The following is a 25,945-nucleotide window of genomic DNA, read 5'->3' as shown; positions in this document are numbered from 1 at the left end:
AACATATTACTGTTAAATAAGTCATACTTCCTCCCACTCCTTTTCGAATATGTGAATGAAGTCATATTTTATTTTCATGTATATGTTTTTCATGTTTTCTTGCAATTTGTTTTATTTCTAAGGACCAAAGTAGGATTACAATGTTTCGTTGCATATTCGAAATAAACAGAAACTCATAAAAACTGATCACAATTAAACTGTTTTATTCAATACATGTCATAACTTTGGACAGACTTGTGTATTTTTTGCTATTTTCTGTAAAAACTAGTTTGTTTCTTCTTTGTTCTTCTTCCTATTTTGATGAGTCAGGTCGTATTCTGCTTTTCCTCTTATTTTCTGTCAGTTAAATCAATTGTAAGTTTATATATAAAGCCAATAACCTTTCCGTCCCTCTGTTTGTATATGGCTAACGGCTTTTATCAGGTTACACCCATCACAGTGATTTACCACTGTCTGATCACAGCCTTTACCTTCTGTTTACTCCATCATGTGCTGCTGTCTGGTTCCGTTTATTCTCTTATATCTGACTTTGAGTCACATCCGGAGTGTGTTGAGTAGGTTTACTCAAGTAAAAACACTGTTACAAGAAAACTACTCAGAACTATAGAATCTAGCAGTGGCGATTTCTCATAGACTGCAAGGGAAGCTCGACTTGCCCTAAAATTATGAAAATTAAATGGTTAAATATGTACAGTTGTGTTGACATTTCATTGACTACAAATGTGTAAGGGAAATGCATTAAGGGAAATGTTCCCACAGCTATAGGAGTGGATTTATGTGGATTTAAGCTAGTTATGGAATATTACATATAATCCCCGTAAATAGGTCTGTGGACTGACTTGTAACCAGACATAGTAACCTTCTTGTCAGACTACAAGTGTTGGGATGTAAAAGTGTTTTTCACTTCACCTGTTGCTCTACAAAGTGCTCTCTGTCTGTCGTCTGAACCCATCATTTCCATAAAGCCATGGGTGCTCACTTTGCCCATTATCCTTTTTTTTTTTTCTCTCCTCTATTTTCTTTTCTGTTGTCTGCATAGAATGTGTATGTGTGTGGTTGTGGTTCCCATGTGATAAAAATACACACTTCAGTCCCTGTTACAACACAACCATGCCCTCAATAATGATGGGCTTTGATGGAAGGCATGACTCAGATGTAAGCTTTTCCAAACACATTTGTCTTTTCACTGCACGGATAGACAACTTCAGAATCTATTTTATGATCAGTCTACTGCAGGTCTTATGTTTCATGTTTACAGATAAAGTGATTTTTAAAAATTAGGCGGTTATTTTACATTAGTTTGTTGTTGCTCTTGCTTTTGTTTGTTTGCTCATGACAGTATGATGTTACATCTGACTGGGAAATATTAGGAAATATCAAGTGAGACAGTCCTGTTATTATTTTTTTCTTATTAAGATTGATTAAAAATGAGTTATGGAGAATGAGCCATCGGTTAGCAGACAAAAATACATAGTCTGGTCAAAAGGAAAGTCCTATGCACTAATATTTCTTTGAATAATGGGGCGATTCATTTTTTTGTAACTTAAATCTTTATTGAGTTTTATGTACAATTATAACAGTAACCAAAAAACCAAACAAACAAAAAAGAAAAGAACCAAAAAAAAAAAAAAGAACCGACGAACAAGAGAACAAATGAGTACAAAAGAAAACGATGTGCCTGAGTAGCAACAGTCAGTCTATTGATTTTGTGTAAATTTAGTCCACTTATTCCACTTTTTATCCAATTGTGGTTCTTGCAGTCTGTGTATTAATTTTTCCATTAGAAATATTTCTTCAATTGTGGATATCCACTGGTCCTTTGATGGAATGGTTGCCTTCCCCCAGCTCCTTGTTATAGTTTTTTTTGCAGCTATTAAGTGTATTTAAAACAGATATTTGTTCTTTTTAAGAATGGTAGTGTCCCAAAAGTCACAAAGATATAGCAATCACGAATATCTGGAATCAGTGGAATTGAATAACCCAACACATGGTACAGTATGTCCCCAATCATCTTCCAAAACACAGTAATATATGGGGCAATTCTGGTTTGACATTGTTCTGATATACATCTGCAATTTCACACCATTTACTTCCATCATTAAATGGACTCATAACATTACAGAACCCAGACCTGACCAACTGAACCCACCACAGATCAGAACACTGACCCCAAAGGTATCTACTGTAGACACTAGGCATGATGGGTAACAGTGGCAGCTGCTCGTCTTTCAGAGAGGGGAGGCTCATTGTCGGCTACATAAAAAAAAAAAAAAAAAAAGTCAAGTTATTTAAACATAAATTCGGCCCTCTTCGGCCCTGTTCCTTTTTAAGAAAATGGTCAGTGACCTTATCGTACTAAATAAACAAGAAAACGCTGAAATTATGTTAAATTAAAACAAGGAAGTACAATGAGTGTGTTTTATTTACAGTGCAAGAAATGAACAAGTAATTTTGTAGTGGTTTCTCTCTTGATTTCACAGCAGAATGCGCGACGGTATTAAACTGAACTCTGTCAAGTGAAGGAGTAGATCTGAACATAGCTGTCAATCAAACGGGATTCAGCCTTTCGACTGATCCTCCAATCAGCATGTGGAAGCCTGGCGTCCAGCCCAGCCGAGCTCCGCCCACAGCTCCATTCACCCCCAGAGACGCCGAGCGTCCGGGGGTGGGACAACATCGTGGCATTTATCCAATTACCGTCCAGTTTTGAGGCAATGAAAAAAACTGTTCCACTCAGTCCCATTGAAGTGCATGGACGCTGAGCGTCTACGGACAAATGCACTGAGCAGAGATCGAATGAGAAAACAGCGCAACGGGAACGTATGAGAAGTGAACAACATCGAGTCTGATGATTTGTGATGAAGCTGATTCTGAACGAACTTATCTTGAGATGAACGTGTTCTAACACATTTGTAGTCAATGAAATGTCAGCACAACCGTACATATTTGACCATTTAATTTTCATAATTTTAGGGGAAGCCAAACTTCCCTTGCAGTCTATGAGAAATCACCTCTGATGGGTAATCACTGCCCCCACAGGCTTGGACTGTAGGCACTAGGCATGATGGGTAATCACTCTGGAACAGGGTCAGTCTGGACTCATCAGACCACATGACGTTTATCCATTAAACACAGTCCAATCTTCATCATCTTGCCACATGTTTTAAGTTGTTTTTGTCTTTTTTCATTTTATTTCTTCATTTTACTTGTTGTATTTTTACAAACAACCATCTGGTTTCTTCAACTTTCACTCAGCGCCAAAAATCAGCCAACATGTCAATAATGATCCAATATTTATTGCGATAATCATTATTGACTAACATAAACATTATTTTCATGAGAATCATCATCATCGAGAGTATTAATGTTAATCATGTGACCCTAGGGTAACATCATGGTTTAGCCTGGTTATATTGTTCAGATGACTGACTGCTAAATATCTACACAGACTCAACCACACAGTGTCTCCGCCCACTGTCTTCTATCCATCACACCAGCTGTGAAGTGTCATCAATTTGACTGACAGCCAAACGGAGGCATATGAATATGAATAGGACTGTAAATATGAATATGTAGATGAGGAGGGGGGAGGCCTTGGTGCCTGTCGTCTCCTTAAGAGGAATCTGTCAGAATATGACGCCTGTCATCCTTCTGCCTCTTTCCTATCTGAGGATAATTCACTGGCCTGACGAGAAGGAAAGTACTTTACTGAGGCCAGTCTGGATTCAACAACTATATGAAGCATATACAGAGTCATTTTAGGTTCAGGATCTACAGGATAAAAGATGATGTAAGAAAAGCAGCCCCTGTGTTCTATGGTTGTTTTGTACTTTTTGTGACTGTTCGATAGAATAGAATAGATTTTATGTAACAGTGAAGAGTGTAACAGCCCAGGTTGGGGATGAGTCACATGACTTGGCTTAAGTTGGACTTAAGTCACAATGTTGAGGACTTTAGACAAATATACAGAAATAAAAATAAAATATGCCTGTGAGATGTGGTGGAGTCGGAGTCTAAAACTGCAGAAAATAAAGGAAATACTACAATGCAATGAATGATAAACCTCACATCAGTGTTCACACCCAGAACTGCACTAGCGATATATGATTGACTGGATTCAGAGTCTATTTGTGAAGAAAAAGAACCAATTGGACACAATAAGTGAATAAGAAATGGACCCTAATATTCATAATTGTGTTTTTATTTGTGTGTTCAGCTGAAAATGAGAATGACTGTTTTCATCAGCTTATAGTTTGAGTTGTTTCTATGGACAGAGGGATCAGGTCCATGTCGGTCCATCATGTTTCTACTCTGAACACATAACTAGTTAGTTGTGTTTTTGTGACGCTGTCGTCCATCGGTAAAGGTACATCACCATCAACTACTATTTCTGAATGGAGACCACAGCTAATATAAGATTCCCCCCCAGTATGTTGACGACATTAATCAAACATTTCCATTGTTTCTTCCATTTTTAACACTTAAATCTGTTACCTGTTCTTTTCCAACATTGCTGTTTGTGATGGAAGCTCAAGAGTTACTGAACACAGATTTTAGTCTGTAATGAATGTTTTCTGAAGACATAAAGTAAGGATATTTAACACATATGATGAATTAAATACATACAGTTATTGAATGTAATTACCTCCACCAGGAGGTATTGTGATCACTTTGCTTTGTCTGTTTGTTTGTTTGTGTGTTTGTGTGTTTGTTTGTTTGCATGTTTGTTGTTTGTTAGCAAGATAACTCAAAAAGTTATGGATGAATTTTCAGGAAATTTTCAGGAAATGTTGATACTGGCACGAGAAAGAAATGATTCAATGAATTTTGTGATGGGGGCAGAGGTCTGCGCTCTCTGAGTGCTTTTCTAGAAAAGAGAGCGCAGACCTCCGCTAAGGCAGATCAGTGGGCCCCCCCACCCACCCACACACCCCCCACCCCCGATCACCACCAAATTTAGTCATTTGTTCCTTGTGCCAGTATCAACATTTTCTGACATTTTCATCAAATCCATCCATAACTTTTTGAGTTATCTTGCTAAAAGACAGACAGACAGACATGGGGGGGGGTACTGATCTGCCTTGGCAGAGGTCTGCACTCTCTGAGTGCTTTTCTAGTTTGTTAGCAAGATAACTCAAAAAGTTATGGATGGATTTTCATGAAAATTTCAGGAAATGCTGATACTGGCACAAGGAAGAAATGATAAAATTTTAGTGGTGATGGGGGGCAGATCTGTCTTGGCGGAGGTCTGCACTCTCCGAGTGCTTCTGTTGTTAAATCAATGCATTTAGTGTGTACATTTACATTGGTCATTAATATGTACAATTAATACACTGTATAAATTCATTTAAACATATTTATTTAAAATTCAGCCAAATGACTCAACAAAAGTGAAAATGGTAGCACTAGTGCTAACAGAGGCTGAAGACGGTTGAGCCAGTTTGTCTGTTTTGGACAGTTTTGGGTAGGTTTAAACATTTTTTGGTAGGTTTGGACTGTTTATGACAGTTTGGATATATTTGGACAGTTTTGGATAGTTTTTGGCATTTTTGACAGTTTTGGACAGTTTTGGATAGTTTTTGGCCTTTTGGACAGGTGTGGGTGGGTTTTGACAGTTTTGGACATGTTTGGACAGTTTTGATAGTTTTGGACAGATTCTAAGGTATCTTGTCCCATAAACTTCTTTGGGTTCGACGCCGTTGTATCTGAACTAAGCTGAGGCTGAAAATGTATCATCTGATATTGTTAAAATGTTAATTTTAAAGCTTCTAAGAGCATCTAAAAACACATCCACTCTACCTGTACCATCCTCAAAGCCAGAATAAAGGACCAGGTCCAGAGCTCTTACTTATTTCTTTCAACAAATTCGAACAAACGTCGTGGATATTTCACCAAAACAACAGGATTAAAAGGGACATGGATCCCATCAGCCACAGTGTGTGATATTTTCTCTCATCTGAAGTCCCAAACTACACCATCCACATCTAAAAACACTTATTTAAAATGTCCTTAAAGTTATCCAGTTAGTCAAGTTTACATAGAATTCACCTATAATTGAACTTAATTACATAACTAAAGAAACACTAAAGATAAAATTTTCAAATGTAGAAACAACAGCTATGCTCAAACATCAAAGAAAAAACAAAGAAAATATAAGCATGTTTTCAGATCTGAACAAATATCAGAACTTTTCAAGATGATGTTGGCAGGAATGGAAGGCTGATCTTATTTAAAACAGTGTAAAAGTCATTAGTGTTTTGCTTACATGTTTGATGACAGTGATATGTTTCCTGTTCCCCAGTGAGATCAACCATCTGGAGTCGGGTTTGGTGGTGGAGCTGTGGAACAAAGGGTTGATATGGGACACGATGATCGGAACAGCTCTGATCCCTCTGGACTCCATCCGACAGTCGGACGAGGTGACGCACTTTTACAAACACAAAAGCATGGGTTACAGCAGTACACATATGTGCACAGTTGTATTTAAACCTCCTTTTGAAGGACCAAACCTTATAATGCACCTGTTCTTTGTGCTGTTGTATAAATAAATAAAACTCATTCCTCTGAACCAGTGGTAACCAACACTGATGTTGAAGTTACCGTGACCTGAAAAAAAATCTCAGAATTCTGACTGTTTTAAATATTTTTTTTTTGTTATTTTTATGAGATTAAGTCAGAATTCTGAGAAAAAAGTCTGAATTCTGACTTTAATCTCAGAATTCTGACTTTTTTCTCAGAATAATATTGGAGCGTAACTTTTTTTTTTTTTTTCCAGTGGCCCTAATCCTCTGTACCAAATACACAAATAAATGTACCAAAGACTAATAAAAGTGGGTTTTAGCAAAATATGACCCCTTTAAATCATGATAAATCACTTAACAAAAGATACATTTCGAGGAAAAAGTATTTTGCAACAGCCACAAATGTAGCACCGGGTCTTTATGGGTGAATAATTCAACGGCCGGTGTTTGACTGTACCATCAGTGTCCCTCCTTATCTTTTCATCTGGGTCTTGTCTTTCAGGAGGGACCGGGACAGTGGACGTCTCTGGACTCCGAGGTTCTGATGAGGGAGGATGAGATCTGTGGAACGTCCAACCCGACTCCACACCAGGTTCTGCTGGACGCCCCGCTTTGAGCTGCCCTTCGGTAACGCATTAGTGCACAGACACACAACCTTTAGTACACAAAGAAACCATGAAACACATCTGCAGCAGGACCATTTAGTAGTTTTAGAGCTTCTTATATCTGAACATCTGTGTTAAAGCTGATTCAAAGTTCTATTGTTTGGTGTGTAACTGTCACAACAAACAAAAACATGTTCTAAAGAGGTTTGTATAAGATATTTTATAGTCTAAGACACAGGTGTCAAACATGCGGCCCGGGGGCCAAATCCGGCCCGCCAAAGGCTCCAGTCTGGCCCCTGGGATGAATTTGTTAAATGCAAAATTTGTACTGAAGATATTTATCATTTCAGTTCAGGTTCCACATACAGACCAATTTAATCTCAAGTGGGTCAGACCAGTAAAATACTATCATAATAACCCGTAAATACTCACAACTCCAATTTTTTCCCTTTGTAAATGTAAACATTTTCCATGTCATTTTACTGTATTACTCTAAAACAAACTAACTTTTCACAAAACACAAATAACTGCAACAAATATGAACATTTCGAAATGTCTGAAGGGTAATTTTACCAATTTTTTGCCTGTTATTAAATGTTTTGTGTATTTGTTGATCCACTGTGATCTGTAAATTGTAATTTACATGTGTAAATGGTAAACTGAGACATAATATTGTTAAAATTGCAATTAGTTTTCTTCAGAAATTTCAGTTTGTTCATGTTATCACATTGTTTTAAAGGATAGTTGGTAAATGCAATTATTTTCATTGCATAATTTACTTTTTCACTCTAAAACATAGAGGAAAGTTGGAGTTACATTATTTATATGTTATTATGTTATTATTTCACTGGTCCGGCCCACTTCAAATCAAATCTGGCTTAATGTGGCCCCTGAACTAAAATGAGTTTGACCACCCCTGGTCTAAGAGAAAGAAAATGAAGTATAAGTTATGATACGTGTGAAATGCATGTAACAGACGTCAGTTAAAAGTGAATATCTTCTAGTTAAAGATGAAACATGTCTGTCGAATACGGATGACATGTTACTGTAAGGAAAGTTGGTGAACGTTTATTTGGTTTGGTCCAGAGCATCAAGAATATTAGGCCAATGTTCATTCCAACGCCACCTATTAATGATCAACTTCAAGGATTAAATGGCATGTAGTAAACTGTTATTCCTATTTCACCATGTTTGGTTTAACCCTTTATAGTTCACTCATAGAAATACTATGAAATTTGAAAATTTCAACCTTAGTTTGTTATTGGTAGAAATAACAAGGACTTTATTACCTCCACCAGAGTATTATGATCACTTTGCTTTGTGTTTGTTTGTTTGTTAGCAACTTTATGGGAAAACTATTCCACCATCTTTACCAAATTGTACCCACAGATAGCCTAGGCCCTGGGGACCAACCCATTAAATTTTGGGCCAAGTAGGCCAAAGTTCAAGGTCACAGCAAGGTCACAAAATCTCAAATTTTCCTATCTCTTGTCATTGAGCAATTTTCAAAAATTCATAAAAAATTCAAAACAACTCCAATTAGCCTCCAATTTGATCCACTCGTAACTTATAACAATATCTTGTATCTGGCACAAAATTGTCCACATCCACTGTGGAATGTGGACTCTGTGGACATTTCAATTTAACATTGAAAATCCTATTTACGACACATTTTTCATTATAACTCAACAAATATTGATTGGAATTTAATATAATTTGACATACACATGACTGGTACCAAGCTTCAACTTCCTCTGCTGCATGGAACAACCTTGAAACTGTTTAATTTAAAAAGAAATAGCCGATCCACACATGCACACTGTTTGGGGTGCTTGGCGGAGGTTTGCGTTCTCTGAACACTTGTTACTTTTGTGAAATTTTTACCTCTTTTTTTTTGTCTGTTTTTTTTGTCTCTGTTAGCAAGATAACTCAGAAAGTTATGGAAGGATTTTGATGAAATTTTCAGGAAATGTTGATACTGGCACAAGGAACAAATGATTACATTTTGCAGGTAATCGGGGGGGGGACTGATCTGCCTTGGCGGACGTCTGCACTCTCCGAGTGCTTTTCTAGTTCAAAATTGTTTTATTGTATTTTTTTATTGTCGGCTGATCCTCCAATCAGCATGTGGAAGCCCGGTGTCCAGCCCGGCCGAGCTCCGCCCACAGCTGCATTCACCACAGAGACGCTGGGCGTCCGGGGGTGGGACAACATCTTGGCATTTATCCAATTACCGTGCAGTTTTGAGGCAATGAAAAAAACTGTTCCACTCAGTCCCATTGAAGTGCATGGACACTGAGCGTCTACGTGCAAATGCACTGAGCAGAGATCGAATGAGAAAACGGTGCAACGGGAATGTATGAGAAGTGAACAACATCGAGTCTGTTGGTTTGTGATGAAGCTGATTCTGAGCAAACTCGTCTGTGAGATGAATGTGTTCTAACACATTTGTAAATAATGAAATGTCAACACAAGCATACATATTTGACCGTTTAATTTTCATAATTTTAGGGGAAGCTGAGCTTCCCTTGCAGTCTATGAGAAATCGCCTCTGGTTCATAGAAAAGCTTTATAAATCAAATCCATTATTATTATTATTATTATTATTATTATTATTATGATGTAATTGGAAATTACCAAAAATAGTCGCTTGCCGGATAAAAGGTTAATACAGAAAAAAGTCAAAAATTCACTTACAGTGTACTTGTGAATACTCAGACCAGACCAGGGTCTTTTCTTAAACCTAAATAAAACACTTAATTACTTAAACCTGAAACCCCGCTCTGCTCTACTGTGGAATAATGACTTAATAGCTCATATTTCTGTCTCACACATGTTGTTTAAGTGTTATTTTTTCCAGTTTTTCCGCTTCATTTCACCATATTTTCCAGTTGCTTTGTTTGGTCTTAATGTCAAAGGGTGTCTGAAGTGTCTGTTCTCCATCTGTCGTTCCATTTCCTCTTCGCTTTCATCTCCTGATGACGGCAGTAAAAACCCAATGTCAGAGTCTGAAGATGGAGATTAGATATGTAGGACAGATCTGTCCACGTGGAGGACACAGGACTGACACTGATCAATAACAAGCTGCATGTTTTCATCGTCTCTGAACTGAAAAGTTTTGCCAAAACACACAGAAGCACTTTCCAACATTTCAACACTTTTTTGAGACATTTTAGCATGAAGTGTTTATGTAGTTGTAGGCATTGCACTGAAGTCGTACTTATACCATTGAGAACATTTTGTACTTATTAGGTTTATCAGGTTAAGTAATAAAGTGTTTTATTTAGGATAAAGACCCTGGTCTTGGTCTGAGTATTTACAAATACACTGTGAGTGAATTTTTACTCACTGGGGGGTTAGACCTCAGGGGTTCTATTCCTGGGTCCTAAAGGAAACCTCCGCCTCATCTATTAAACACACAATGAATATGAGATGAATGAACCGCCGAACGCAGTGGGTGGATGGAACCACTCCACCTCTGTTCCTTTATTTCTGTTTTACGTTTTCCTTCTTCACTTGTTCTTCACCTTCTTTACACTTCCCTAAACATCCTATTTCATCTTCTGCATTGTCTCAGTGTACTGCTTGGCGTTGCTTAACTCTCGTGGTTTAATCCATGTGTCCAGACATTCCGGAGGATGAGGCTGAGTACTGGACCAGTAAACTGGTGGCGGATCAACACCATGAGGATCCACAGAGGGGTAAATACACAGAAAAGGACTGAAGGACTTTAAACTTTTGGCCTGTGCATCTGTATCCTCTGACTATCATCTTAAGGTAGACATTGTGATAAAAATGTCCTCCTTCCGTATGTTCTAATTTTTTTTAGCAAAAATGTAAGATGAAACAGGAATCTGAAAATGCATTATGTGCTTTATTTTCTCTGTGTTAATACAAAAATTTAAAAAAATACAGGTACATTTTAATACAGATGCACATTTTTCTAAGGTGAAGAATGCTGTTAAACTGATCAGATGTGAATGTTGTAGCCTTTATGAGAAGATCAATGTAAATATGTGCATATGAAATAACATTTTATTATGCAGTTGTTTTTCTCGCATGCTTTTCCATTATTTGTTTCCATTTTCATTGCATCCCATCAGCGTTGTGCTCTGTGCTGCCATCTGTTGGCCAGCATTGACCACAACAACACAAATCATCACACTTAATGTATGGGTATTATGTCCTTTCTTTTCTGATTAGAGAAGCAAAGTGTTGCATTTCCTACAATAAGCTTTAAACCAAATATATCCTATTGGGATGCTGCCTTTTCGTATTCCTGTGTTGGTTTAAATCAGTGTTTTAGGACTTTCAGCTTAATTAAATGTATTTAACACTGATTAATCCTAGTTACCTTTATTTGTTTTGCGTTACACTGGGAAAAAAACCTAAATCTTACCAAGTGTATTTTTCTCAATTTCTAGTCAAAATATCTCATCACTCATAAAATAAGACATAATCACCTAAAGAGTAACTTTTCAGGGAGATATAGAACTGATTTTTAGACAATGGATCTTGAAAATCTTATTTCAAGAAATCTTACCAAGATAATTTTCACTTGTTCCACTGGCAGATTTTTTTTTTTTGCTTAATTCAAGATTTTTTTTTGCTTAATTCAACCCCAAAAAATCTGCCAATGGAACAAATGAAAATCATGTTAATAAGATTTCTTGAAATAAGATTTTCCAGATCTTAATACTTAATACAGAAAATACTTGGTAACGATTTAGATTTTTGCAGTGTATTCATCTGTAACCTGTGAATAATGGAAACTGTAATTATTATCAGCGTTTTGTTGATATTAGACGTCTTACTCTCCTCTCTTTGGTTTTTTTCTATGTCAGTTCCACTTGCAGGAAGAAGTGCAGAGGAAGAGAATGGCCTCTGTTCCGTCTCAGTGCTGTGAGGTATTACTTTCATTAAATCCACTGTTGTGACATTCATCAATTTCACCGTTGCAGGGTGCTTGTGCAGGTCTTGAAACTCTTAAAAAAATACGAAATTTTGAAATGCTGTTATCCAGACTTGAAAGTCTGGAATTTATGTGAAAGTCTTAATAAAGTAGGGAAAAAGTCTCTCTCATAGTTGACTTGTTAGAGTATGTACTAGGCACATAATATTGTACGATATTAAATACATGAGGATAACATAAAAAAACTAGATATTATTTTGCTAACCGGTCGGTACTGGAATGATTCTAGTTAAATTTGTCTGTGTTTAATCCATGCACTTTTGTGATTTTCATATGTGTTGGAAACGTTTCTGTCAGTAAACATAATTTATTGTGAATTATACATTCATCATTCATACGTTTATTAAAATTAACTTTTCTACTACACACAACAAGTACAATCGCAACCAAAAAAGTTGGAACACAAGTATAAAAGGACATAAATCAAAGTCTTGGAGGAAAAAACATGGCAGTTTTTGAAAAAGTCTAGAAAAAGTCTGGAATTTTTTTTAGGATTAAGACCAAGCCCCTGCATTGACGCCATTGTGATAAAGTATGTTCTCAAATGAGATGTTTTGATGGTTGAGTTGCATGAGTACAGAATCATTTCACCCATTTCACACCCACTCACATGGCCTGCTCACATTATTTCCAGCATCTCTGTCTAATAATCATCCTTTAGATCAGGGTGTCAGACCTATTTTAGTTCAGTTCCACATTCAGCCCAATTTGATCTCCAGTGGGCGGACCAGTGAAATGATAACATGAAAAAAGTAAAATTCTATTATGATCGGTTTATATCTACAAAGTTTCCTAAAAAAATCTGAATAACATGAGCAACCTGAATTGTCATAAGAAAAACAAGTGCAATTTAACAATATATGCCATCGGTTTATCAGTTTATCATTTACAACATGTGCATTAATTTTCACAAAGATTCAGTAACCAGGCCAGAATATTGGTAAAATTGCATTTACTTTTCTTTAGACATTTCCGTTTGTTCATGTTTGTTCAAGTTATTCACATTTTTTGTAAAAGTCTAGTTTGGTAATGTAAACATTTTCATGTAATTTTACTTTTTACACCAAAAAAAAACAAAGAGAAAATTTGTAGTTTTCATTATTTGTAGGTTATTATGATAATATTTTACTGGTCTGACCCACTTGAAATGTAATTGGGACTGTATGTGACTGTATGTGGAACCTGAATTAAATGATTTTGACATCATTGATTAATATCGTCAGTGTAATTTTTGCATTTCACAAATTCATCCCGCGGGCTGAATTGGACCCTATGGCGGTCGGATTTGGCCCCCGGGCCGCATGTTTGAACACCTGTGCTTTAGATCATCACTAATCTCATATTCCACAGTGAATGGAACCACATGCACAAAAGAACATCAGAAAGCATTCACATGAAGGACAGTGTCAAAGTGAACATAATGTGAGCAGGATTACGATGAAGAAACATAGGTGTGTTCATGACGTTTTCATAAAATGTCACTTAACTGTAAAAGGAAAAGTCACATTAATCCTGATCTGGTGCATTGGGAAAAAAAAGATTAGAGTTAAGAAGCCTGATTGTATTTGATTGTCATATCATTTTGAAATGAAATAAAACAGATTTGAGTCACACATGAACAGTAAATCCGACATGTATGTGTGTCAGAGTGTAGTCATATTAATGTGGTTCTGACATTAACCTTACAACAACCTTCTATAATTTATTCAAGACAAAAAAATCCACATCAAAAAACCCTCTTTAAAACTTTAACATATTAATATTGATTTTAAGTTGTTAAATCAACTTAAGTCCTGATTATAATATTTATTTATTTATTGTTAGGTTTTTTTTTGGAATATTAACCTTTTAACTGTCCATTTAATGGGATGTGAGCCTATTTTGGAAAAAAAAAAAAAAAAAAACAAAAAAACCAAAAACAAACAAACAAACAAACAAAATCAAACACTAAATGAAATATTTTCCATTAATTACAAGTGTGAGGTCAGTGATCAGCATCAACATTGATTTGATGCGTTGTATTTTTTTCACGGTGTCACTCATTACTGTGGAAGACAAAAATGTCCACTTCAAAAACATACCAGAAAAATGTGTATATTATCCAGAATTTCCACTTTGTCATTCAAAAACATAGACAAGCTGTGTAACATTCAGAACCAAATCTGAGAGCATTTATTTTACATCATACACATACAAAAATAACCCTGTAAACACGAAGCAAGCAGTAAATCTCAAAAACCACAATTTATTTCAGTTAATGAACCACTGCCCCAGTTTCGTTAAATTTAAACCACCTCGGTACCAAAAAATCTCTGGTTATCTCGGACAAAAGGCTGCGTGTTCTAGAGATTCTTTGGACCAACGGTGGCTCTGGACTACTCCATTTAGGCTGCTTACCAGAGGGAGGGTTGCGTAATTTAAATGAACTCACCAGTTATGTTTCGGATGGACAGACCAAACCAGGAGAAAGGACGAACTCACCAAAAAAGAAGGTTTGAGGTTTTTAAAAAGTTAAAACAAGAGCTTGATTTATTGCTTCAGGCAAAAATAGAAAAAGTTACAAAATGAATCTAGCATCAAACACATATTCGTTGCAGAGAGAAAAAGAAAACGCCCGACAAAAAAGAGTTTCCTTTATTACTTTTTATAGTCTTTAGTGACTCTTGGAGACTCCCATGACATCATTCGTCGTACGCTTATTATTGGTTAATGATAGTTACTAGGCAACTTATCCTACCAGATATTAATACCAGATATTAATAAAAACTACAAAACAAAACAAACAAAAACACATATATAATATAATACATACAATATTCTATATTGTCCTCTCTAGTAATATAGTAATAATATATTCATATATCCATATTTAAACTAGATATTATCAGCACATATGTGGCAAAGCCCCACTATGAAAATCAACAAAATGTACAATGTTCAGATATACAATACCTGCTTTAGTTAACATGATGCTTTACCCAGGTTTACGTTGTTACTGGTTTGTGAAGCTGAAACGGTGAATGTTGGATAAGACTGTGAGGTTATAGGAGCTGTTCACTGTCCTCAGAAACATCCACATCCACTGTCATCGTCATAGTTACGTCACTGTGTGGCTTTATCATCGTCTTTTATCAGATGTTTCTGTGGTTTGTTGTGGACGATGGTTCCTTCTTTATCTGATGCTTCTACCATCACTCATCATTTTCAACCACATGCAATCATCACGCTCCCGTTGGTGTTTTCAGTCTGTGAGAAAAACTGCTTGAATAATCTCATAATGAACGTGTTTTCCTGGTGCCTCCAGGCAGTTGGAGTTATTTTGGATGGAGCGACCAACAAAGTACGTACACTGGATGTTGTCCTCACACGTGGCGTTTACTGTGTTCACATCACTGATTCACCTTTTTTTTTTATGGGATTCAGTTGCATGTTCAGTCTGTTTTTTTTCCTTTTACATAACCAATTGTACATTTTTACATTTTCATAACTAATATATGATAGATTCTGTGAAACTAGGTACATTTTGGTACCTGGCACTTTACCGGCTTTTAAGACGCAATAATAAAAGATAAATTTAGAGATATTTACCCCCAGGATGTACCTAATGATGACCTCAGATAAATGCAAAAAAAATATACTCTTTCTCTGAGCCATCCCATAATTAATGATTTTTTTTTGTAACTCGCTTTTTATTGTTTTTTCTGTCTTTCCACCCATTAAACATTTTACAGTGATACAACAGGATACAGTTGTAAGAAAATACATCAATAAAAATATGAAAATCAAATGTAAAAAAACAAGAACTAGAAAAGCACTTGGAGAGCGCAGACCTCCACCAAGGCACATCAGTACCCCCCCCCCCCCGATCACCAAAATTTAATCATTTGTTCCTTGTGCCAGTATCAACATTTCCTGAAAATTTCATCAAAATCCTTCCTTAACTTTCTGAGTTATCTTGCTAACAGACAGACAAAAAAACAGACAAAAAAACCCGGTAGTTTTTTAAATTTAAAACAGTAGTTTTAAATTTATGAATTTTTAATAAAATATTGGAGCCAAAAATAGGACTAAAATTGGGACATGAAAAGCTACCTAGGTGTCAGTGTATTTGTTCTGAAAACGTGGCGGTAAATGGTCTCATATAGCACTATAAATAAAGACACTGTGTTAAATTTGATGATCCTAGTGGTTTTTCTAACCCAGACATGTGGGTTTTTCATGAATCTCAGTCTCATTCCAGGTTTTGTATGTAACTGTTACAACCCAAAGGTGAAACATATTTAGAAAGGACACTAGAGTCAAAAGGGTAGAATTCAAAAGAACATACTTTATTGTATTAGATTTATTTTGTTTTGTTCTTCAACCAAAGTCAAAAGAAGAAAAAGACGAGGAAAAATAGTTCACAGCACCTAATAGTAACCCATCGTGTCCACTTACGTTGCACGCAGAACCTGCCCACTCAACCCTTTCATGCGTAGTGCTCACTACAGTAGACAGTTTTTCTCCAGCTGTTCTCTTGTATATTCATGCATTTTATTGTTTTAGTTCCGGATCAGCCAACACAGTGGACACCTATGCATCATCCCATACACTGACATTCATACCATTACTGTAACTGTGCTGTTCTAGATAAACCTGATCTGCACTAACATGTTTGTTGTTATTGATATTAGACTGTAATTAACAGTTTTTCTTAAACAAAAAGGTTTTTTTTTGCATCTTATCTCCATAAAGTGAGTAATAACTAATATTAGAGTATGTTAAAATGTGACAAAACATCAGATTAGCTGCATTAAAACATGTATTTCATAGTTTACGCACAGTATATCAGTGAATACATAATTCTTTGCTTCAAAAATTAAATGCATGGTGTCCAGGTGAGTGGACATTTTTACACCCCCATGAAAAATAGGTTCATAAAAAAAAAAAAAAAAAATTCAATTGCATTGTTTTTTTTTTTCATGCCTAAAGAGGAATTAAAACACTCAAGAAAAAAATCTTGATTAAGGTTCTTATAATTCATGCATGAAAAGGTTAAACACAAAGAAATTGCAGATAATTTTGCAGCAGCGGTCATTTTTGTGAAACACTCTGCCTTGCATAATTAGTTCAATTCCCAACATATACCTGTGAGAGAATAAAGAGATATTTTTAAAAAAGTAGCGTGTAATTTTTCTGTCCTTTTGACCATATTACATGCAGATTTTTAAATATAATGTAAAATAATAGAAAAAATTATTTTATCTGAAAAATAGTCTCTCTTTTATCTCAGTAAATATTTATTTTTTAAAATAGACCCAAAGTGCTTCTAAACTTGCTTCATAACAGTCTACAGCAGGTTTGAAGTTTTAGCCCCATGTCCTGTTTTTAGGAACCAGTTTCATAGAAGCACCTATTTACACAAAATCATTATTGCGTTGGTGTATTACTTTTACTAAAGTGTATTACTGACTTTTGTTGTACTATCATTGTAATTTTGCATGATTTCTTTTCTTTGGTTTTTTTTAAAAAATACAATATTTTACCCCCTTTTTATTTCTGGCCTTTCATTCCTATTGTATAACATGTCTGTGACCACAAGAGGGAGCTATAGATCAGTAGGAGGAATCTCAGGTTTAACACGATTCCATCCAGTCCACAAGGTTTGGTTTCACTCAGAGGTGGAGAGTCCCAGCTCCTTAACCCTTTCATGCATGAATTGTGAGAACCTGAGTCAAGATTTATTTTTTGAGTGTTTTTATTCCTCCTTAGCCATGAAAAAAACAATGTGATCGAGTTTTTTTTCTCTGGAATTACAAAAATATCCATGCATTTAATTTTTGAAGTAAAGAAACATGTTTAAAACCCAATATCAGAAAGTGATATGAAAACAATGAAATAAAAACATTTTTAATGCTGCTAATCTGATGTCTTCTCACATTTTAACATATTCTAATGCTAGTAATTACTCACTTCATGGAGATAATATGCAAAAAAAAAAAACCCTTTTGTCTAACAAATAGCACTTGATTTACATTCAAACATGTCACTGCAGATCAGGTTTATCAAGAACAGCACAGTTACAGCAATGGTATGAATGTCAGTGTATGGGATGATGCTTAAGTTTCCACTGTGTTGGCTGATATGGAACTAAAACAACAAAATCCATTAATATACAAGAGAACAGCTGGAGAAGAACTGTCCACTGTAGTGACCTATGCATGAAAGGGTTAACGTAAAAATCCTTAAGTACTCTAATCAGACAGGTTGTTGGAGGTCCTGTGGAAGTACTATGACCAATCACCTTCATATCTTCTGGGACTGTCCCTCTGTGGCTCCATTTTGGAGATGTGTCCATGGCCTCCTGGAGGCAGTTCTTAAGTTTAAAATTTGTATTGACTTTAAAACCATGTACCTCAGTGATTTAGAAGAACTCAAGTGTACAAAGATAGATAAATGTTTATTGAGACTACTCTTAGTGGCAAGTAAGATGGCCCTGACCAGAAAATGGCTGACAAGAGTCATACCTACTAGGGGTGTAAGGATGCACTTGTTTGTACTGAACCATTTGGGTCAGGGGTCTTCAATACAGTACGGAGGTGTACCGAACAAATACATGTAGCTTATATGAAGAATGCAAAGTCACACCTTAAGTTTCCACATGAATCTTGAAGCAGAACACACACAGTATGAGCAGGGTGGAACAAGAGGAACCCATGTGCAATATTTGATATCCTAGATCAGGGGTGTCCAACTCAGTTCAGTTCAGGGGCCACATTCAGCTATATTTGATATGAAGTGGGCCGAACCAGTAAAATAATAACAATAATAGATAAATAAGGTCAACTCCAAACTTTTCTCTATGTTTTAGAGCGAAAAAAGTAAATTTACATTACGAAAAGGTTTACATCTACAAACTATCCTTTCAAAAGATGTGAATAACATGAACAAACTGAACAAATAAGTGTAATTTGAACAATATTCTGCCTCAGTTTATCATTTACCCATGTACATTATAATTTACAGATCACAGTGGATCTACAAATACACAAAACATTTAGTAACAGACAGAATCTTGTAAAATTTGTACTCACTTCTCTTAAGACATTTCAGGTTGTTCATATTTGTTCAGCTTATTTACATTTTTTGCGAAATTTTACTTTGTTTTAGTATAAATACATGAAAATATTTTCATTTACAAACAAAAAAATTCGGAGTTGTCATTATTTATATGTTATTATGATCATATTTTACTGGTTTGACCCACTTGAGATTGAATTGTTCTGAATGTGGAACCTGAACTAAAAGGATTGTTAATATCTTAGAGTAATTTTTGCATTTCACAAATTCATCCTACGGGCCAGACTGGACACTTTGGGGGGCCGGATTTGGCCCCCGGGCTGCATGTTTGACACCTTGTTGAGCCGCTTTATGTAATAAATTCACGTTATGTAATAAAAGTTCAAAATGTAATAAGAATGTCACATCATCTTGTAATAAAGCTGCATTATGTAATAAACTGACGCATTTTGTAATAAACTACATCAATGCATTATATAGTAAATTTTTTCACATTATGTAGTAAGTTATGACAATTGAGAAATTTATTACAAAATGCACTTGACACATTTTATTTAAAAAAATGTAATACATGGTTCATTATGTAATAACAATCCAAATTCATATAATTTCAGAGCAATTTAGAAGAAATTAGTCACAGGAGCTACAGGTAATGTAATCAGAACTTTAAGCACACAGTTTAAAGATTAATTTAGCACATTACATTTTTCCTGAAAATAAAAATGTGTCAAGTGCATTTTGTAATGAATTTCTCAAATTGTAATAGCTTACTACATAAATGTGAGAACAATTTTCTACCATAAGGGTTGATGTAGTTTATTACAAAATGCATCAGTTTATTAATATTGCGGCTTTATTACAAGATAACGTGACATTCTTATTACATTTTGAACTTTTATTACATAATGGGAATTTATGACATAATGCGGCTCACACACCTGTTTTACATTTTTTTTGCGAAACTATACTTTGTTTAGTGTAAATAACGCGAAAATATTTACATTTACAAACAAAAAAATTTGGAGTTGTCATTATTTATATGTTATGATCGTATTTTAGTGGTTTGACCCACTTGAGATTGAATTGGTCTGAATGTGGAACCTGAACGAAAAGGGTTGTTAATATCTTAGTGTAATTTTTGCATTTTAAAAATTCATACTACGGGCCAGATTGGACCCTTTGGCGGGCCGGATTTGGCCGCCGGGCTGCATGTTTGACATCTGTGTCCTAGATGGACGTCTAAGCGGTCCATGCACCATCCACATGCTGAAGGTGACAATGAGAAGTGAGAATCTACAATGTAAATAGTCATGAAAATAAAGAAAACCCAGTGAGTCCAAACTTTTGACTGGTAGTGTACATACATACAGTTTAATGCTGGATGCCATGATTATGAAATGAAAAAAATGAGGAGCTGTTTTCTACTCTGAGAAAACTTGACACTAAAACATAATGGACATTTAAGACCAGAGGTTGGATGCAAGGTTGTTATCGTTAACGAACACTAACGAAATGATGAAAACTAGAATTGTAAAAACATTTTTGTTAACTGAAATAAATCAAAACTATAATAAAAGAAAAAAATGATAACTACTGAAAACTGTATTGTGTGCTTATAAAACTACTAAAATGAATGTACAATTTAAATAGTTTATAAAAATAAAGAAAAAACAGGTGAGTCCAAACTTTTGACTGGTAGTGTAGTATAGCAAACTATTACATAATCAAAAATAAATAAATTTTTTGCAAAAAGAAAAAAAAAAAAAAAGTAGTCTCTGTTTTGAATGTCTGGGGTGGGCCAGAAATTTGTCATGAGCCAAAAAAAAAAGGTTGGAAACCACTGGTCTAACTCCATCCACTGCAAAAACCATCATTTTCTTGTCACATACTGTAGAGGGCGCTATTGTGTTAGTGACAGTGACATCCCTGTTTACACATGAACATTACTTCCATACACTAACAGTAGGAACATATCAGCAGCTCCATATATATTTTGCTTGTATATGTGTGTTTAAAAGGGAATAATTACCAGTTTTATAGATGGAAACAAGGCTGGACGTAAGGCTTATTTTGAGGATAGTGTTGTGTGTTAAAGTGCTGCAGATGTCCATCTATGGCACAGGTGTCAAACATGCGGCCCGGGGGTTGAATTAATGAAGAATTCAGACCCAAGCATAGCATTTACAGTTTATGTAGACCACAGGGAAATGTGTTAAAATGCATAATTCCATTAAAAAAAAAAAAAAAAAAAATCACTCCTTTAAATCTATCAAAAAAATAAAATAAAAACAAATGAAGAAATCAGAAAAAAAACATAAAAAGTTAAAAGTCTCACCTTGACCATCAAAAGTAAATCAGGGCTGCATTTAGTTGGAGGGTATTTTCTGTATTTAATGGACTGACATGTAGATGTTCATAAAAGCTCAGATTAAACTTTGGGTATTATACAAAAAAACAAAAAACTGAGAAACCTGAAGGAAAAATGACTTAAAAAGTAAATATATCAATACTGAACACAAAACACTGTCCTAGAACATTGATATTTACCCAAATCTATGGGTTTTACTGATGAATCAGATGTTTGTAGAATACAGTGTCAAACATGGCGGCCCGGGGGCCAATCCGGCCCGCCAAAGTGGTCCATTCCGGCCCCTGGGATGAATTTATGAAAATGCAAAAATTACACTAAGATATTAACAATCCTTTTATAGTTCAGGTTCCACATTCAACCAATCTCAAGTGGGGCAGGACCAGTAAAATACTATCATAATAACACCATAAATAATGAAACTCCAGATTTTTCTGTTTATAAATGTAAGATATTTTCATGTATTTATACTAAAAACAAACTATAAGTTCGCAAAAAAATGTAAATAACCTGAAAAGAAGATACAACCTGAAATGTCTTAGAGAAGTGAGACAAATTTAACAAGATTCTACCTGTTACTAAATGTTTTGTGTGTTTGTAGGTCCACTGTGGTCTGTAAATTATAAAGTACATGTGTAAGTGATAAACTGAGGCAGAATATTGTTAAAATTACACTTATTTTCTCAGTTTGTTCATGTTATTCACATCTTTTGAACGGATAGTTTGTAGATGTAAACCTTTTCATAATGTAAATTTACTTTTTTCACTCTAAAACATAGAGAAAAGTTTGGAGTTGACCTTATTTATATATTATTGTTATTATTTTACTGGTTTGGCCCACTTCAAATCAAATATAGCTGAATGTGGCCCCTGAACTAAAACTGAGTTTGACACCCCTGGTCTATGGGTGACATGTATTTTTTCGAGTGTTGGACTGAAAGGGGACAGTTTTAAACACCATGAACACTGTAAATGTGTCTAAAACTCGGGTTTTACAGACATCTTTCTGCTGTTTGACATTTGCAGTTTGAGTTTGGACTAATGTTTTACAGATAATTTTTTTTTTTTATAATTACTAATAAACTATTTGAGTTCTTGAAAAATAAACTTCACAGGTTTGTTCTAATTTGTGAAATCAATACAAGACAAAACTGAGACAAAAAACAACATGAATGGAACTAAAACCTGCTCATCTGTGGATTAGGTTGTAAATGTTTTGATCTTTTTTTTAAATAAAAGTCTGTTGTTTTTTCATTTTTTCATTCAGCGTACGATGACCACGACAGTGCGGTGGATGATCGTGACAGCGACTACCGCAGTGAAACTGGAAACAGACCCCCCCGCTTCCACAACACCCCCCAGACCAACTCCTCAGTTCATCAGTATCCCATAGGACGACGGGGGTCCACCAGACCCTGTCTAGACAGTCTGATTCTATACAAAGCTATGACCTAGACTATAGAGAAATGAGGGGGGCCAGGTAAATGCACACACACCCAGAAACACACATTTATACACACACTGCATGACAATATTTATGTACGTTAATCTTATATTAGTTAGAATCATCTTAGATCACAGGTGTCAAACATGCGGCCTGGGGGCCAAATCTGGCCCGCCAAAGGGTCCAGTCCGGCCCTCGGGATGAATTTGTCAAATGCAAAAATTACACTAAAATATTAACAGACATTTTAGTTCAGGTTCCACATTCAGACCAATCTCAAGTGGGTCGGACCAGTAAAATACTATCATAATAACCTATAAATACTCACAACTCCAAATTTCTCTTTTTGTAAATGTAAATATTTTCACATATCTACACTAAAACAAAGTATAATTTCACCAAAAATGTAAATAACCAGAACAAATATGAACAATTTGAAATGTTTTAAGAGAAGTACAATTTTAACAAAATTCTGCCTGATATTAAATGTTTTGTATATTTGTAGATCCACTGTGATCTGTAAGTTATAATTTACATGTGGAAATGATAAACTGAAGCAGAATATTGTTAAAATTACACTTATTTTTTAAATTTGTTTTCAATTTGTTGATGTTATTCACATTGTTTGAAAGGATAGTTTGTAGATTAAACATTTCATAGTTTAATTTTTCGCTCTAAAACATAGAGAAAAGTTTGGAGTTGACATTATTTATATGTTATTATGTTATTAGTTTTCTGGTTCGGCCCACTTCAGATCAAATTTAGCTGAATGTGGAACTGAACTAAATGAGTGTGACACCCCTGTCCTTAGATTATGATCAGCTTGAATGTGGTATAACTTTTCAGACAAAATCTTATTAAACACATTTCCATTTGTTTAAATGGCCCGAGTACTGGTGGATTCCAGTATTTCACAGAGTAGTCGATACATTGTGGGATGTTGCATTAACCTTGCCAAGCTGATGTGTTATGTCAGAATGTCAATGTGGCTTTTCTCTTATTAATTTATTTATTTTTTAGCATCTTCCCGCACTAAAGTGTCTGGGTTTAGTCTGGGTTTTTAATATATACTTTTGCTGATACTGAGAAATACGGAAATAAAATGATGTCTTCCTAAGTCTGTAATGTACTGGTTTAACTTCTGACTCTGACCCTTTACTTTAGAGTTTAGAATCTTAGAGTCTTTACTTTTGTAAAAACCCCAAATGAGGCCAAAATCTATGTATGCAAACTAAACTCTGCTAAGACTTTTGCACTGACTGGATATTTGAATGTTTTATCAGAAGTACATAATTGGTTACCAAGACTTATATCATTATTTTACAGATAGATATTACCTGAGGTCTGTAGAACACAGTATAAATTATGCATCAGGCCAAAACATCTGACACAAACATTAAAGGTGCGGTAGACTTTCGAGACCCATTTTTCATCAAACCTCGTCTTAGCCTAAGTATCACAAATCTGTAAGTCTTTTCTGTGATTACTCACCGGAATCTCTGCATCACAGTGAACACTTTCGAAGTGCCATCCACCAGAAACAAACCATGTGTTTAGAAACCGTCGCGAGAGGTAAATCAGGCATCTTCGGAATTTTGTCGTGGCGTGCATTGTGGAGACGGAGGTTCACACAGCTGCCTGGCAGCGGCATGAAAAAATAGGACCAATGGTCCTGTAGCTTACCGGCCAAATTAAAAGCTTTGGGAAATGTATCCAGATGCCATTTATTATCACCCCGGTTCTGTGGTGTTTATTCTATTACAGAAATAGCCCATGTTTTGGTCATATTCCAATCAGATCTGTAAAAAATTCAAATTCCAACTTGATATCATTGATACTGATTTATTGGATCAATCCACTTCCTATCTCTTACAATAGGAAAATTTTTTCAAAGTCACACCAAATCCAGACTCAGATCTGGATCGAAATAATTTCAATACCTTGTGTTGACATTATCATACAGAAGCTGTATACCAAGTCTGAAGTCAATCAGAACTGGAGTTTGGGAGAAAAAGATGATTGAAATTTTTTCCCCATAAGAGCCCATGTTAAATTTTCCGTAAGCTCCCGGATCCAGAAGAAGATCCTGATCAGCATGTGACCATTATGTTTTGGTCATCTCCCCATCAGGGCTGGACTGTAGAAATTTACACTGGATATCATTTATATTTACTGAGTTATTGCATCCATCCACTTCCTATCTCTTATAATGGGGAAATTTTTCAAAGTCGCACCAAATCCAGAATCAGATCCAGATCCAAATAATTTCACTAACTTTTGTTGTCATCATCATAAAGAAGATGTATACCAAGTTTGAAGTCAATGGGAATTGTAGTTTTGGAGAAGAAGACGATTGAAATTTTTGTAACGGACGACAGACGACGACGACAACGACGGACGCCACATGACGACAATAGCTTACGGCCTGTCAGCCGGTAAGCTAAAAAGCAACAAACACGATGCAGAAACGGCTGAAATGTGGAAACGGCTGGAGGAATATGCAGAGAGGGAAGGAGGGAAGTTACCTATTGGCTGTGTTTGTAAACACATGGTTTGTTTCTGGTGGATGACACTTCGAAAGTGTTCACTGTGATGCAAGAGATTCAGGTGAGTAATCACAGAAAGACTTACAGATTTGTGATACTTAGGCTAAGACTGAGGTTTGACAGATTTAATGAAAAATTGATCATGAAAGTCTCCCGCAGATTTAACTTGCTGTGTGTGCTTGGCTTATTTTACAATTGCATCTATTTATTTGCTCTCTTGTTTTGCATGACCTTGTCTAATGCTTGATCTCTGTCTTTTTTCCTCTTTTTTTTTGCAACATTTTCCACTGCTTCCATCATGGCACCTTTTTCTTGTTTTTTTTTTTATTTTATTTTACTTTGACTCAGAACCAGGGGATCTGTTAAAAGTGGTGGGGTCAGAATAATCCAGTAGACTCAGGTATGGGTGTGGACGATTGGGAGAGCAAAT

General features: G+C 35.5%; 1 protein-coding gene across 1 annotated transcript in view; it reads right to left on the bottom strand.

The window, feature by feature from the left end:
• LOC115425602 (uncharacterized) overlaps positions 1–25,945 on the bottom strand; it is a 51,926-nt gene that overhangs the window by 25,610 nt on the left and 371 nt on the right. Inside the window, exons 3-7 of the mRNA XM_030143235.1 lie at positions 22,793–22,959; positions 11,971–12,028; positions 10,753–10,829; positions 7,025–7,148; positions 6,302–6,420 (exon numbers count right to left, since the gene is read on the bottom strand). Of these exons, the coding sequence (XP_029999095.1) occupies positions 6,302–6,420; positions 7,025–7,148; positions 10,753–10,829; positions 11,971–12,028; positions 22,793–22,959 (545 nt within the window). The remainder of the gene's footprint in view (positions 1–6,301; positions 6,421–7,024; positions 7,149–10,752; positions 10,830–11,970; positions 12,029–22,792; positions 22,960–25,945) is intronic.

This window comes from Sphaeramia orbicularis, chromosome 9, assembly GCF_902148855.1.
Source record: "Sphaeramia orbicularis chromosome 9, fSphaOr1.1, whole genome shotgun sequence".
NCBI classification, from domain to species: domain Eukaryota; kingdom Metazoa; phylum Chordata; class Actinopteri; order Kurtiformes; family Apogonidae; genus Sphaeramia; species Sphaeramia orbicularis.
Note: the sequence above shows the minus strand (reverse complement) of the source record. Positions and strands in the feature narration are given on the sequence as shown.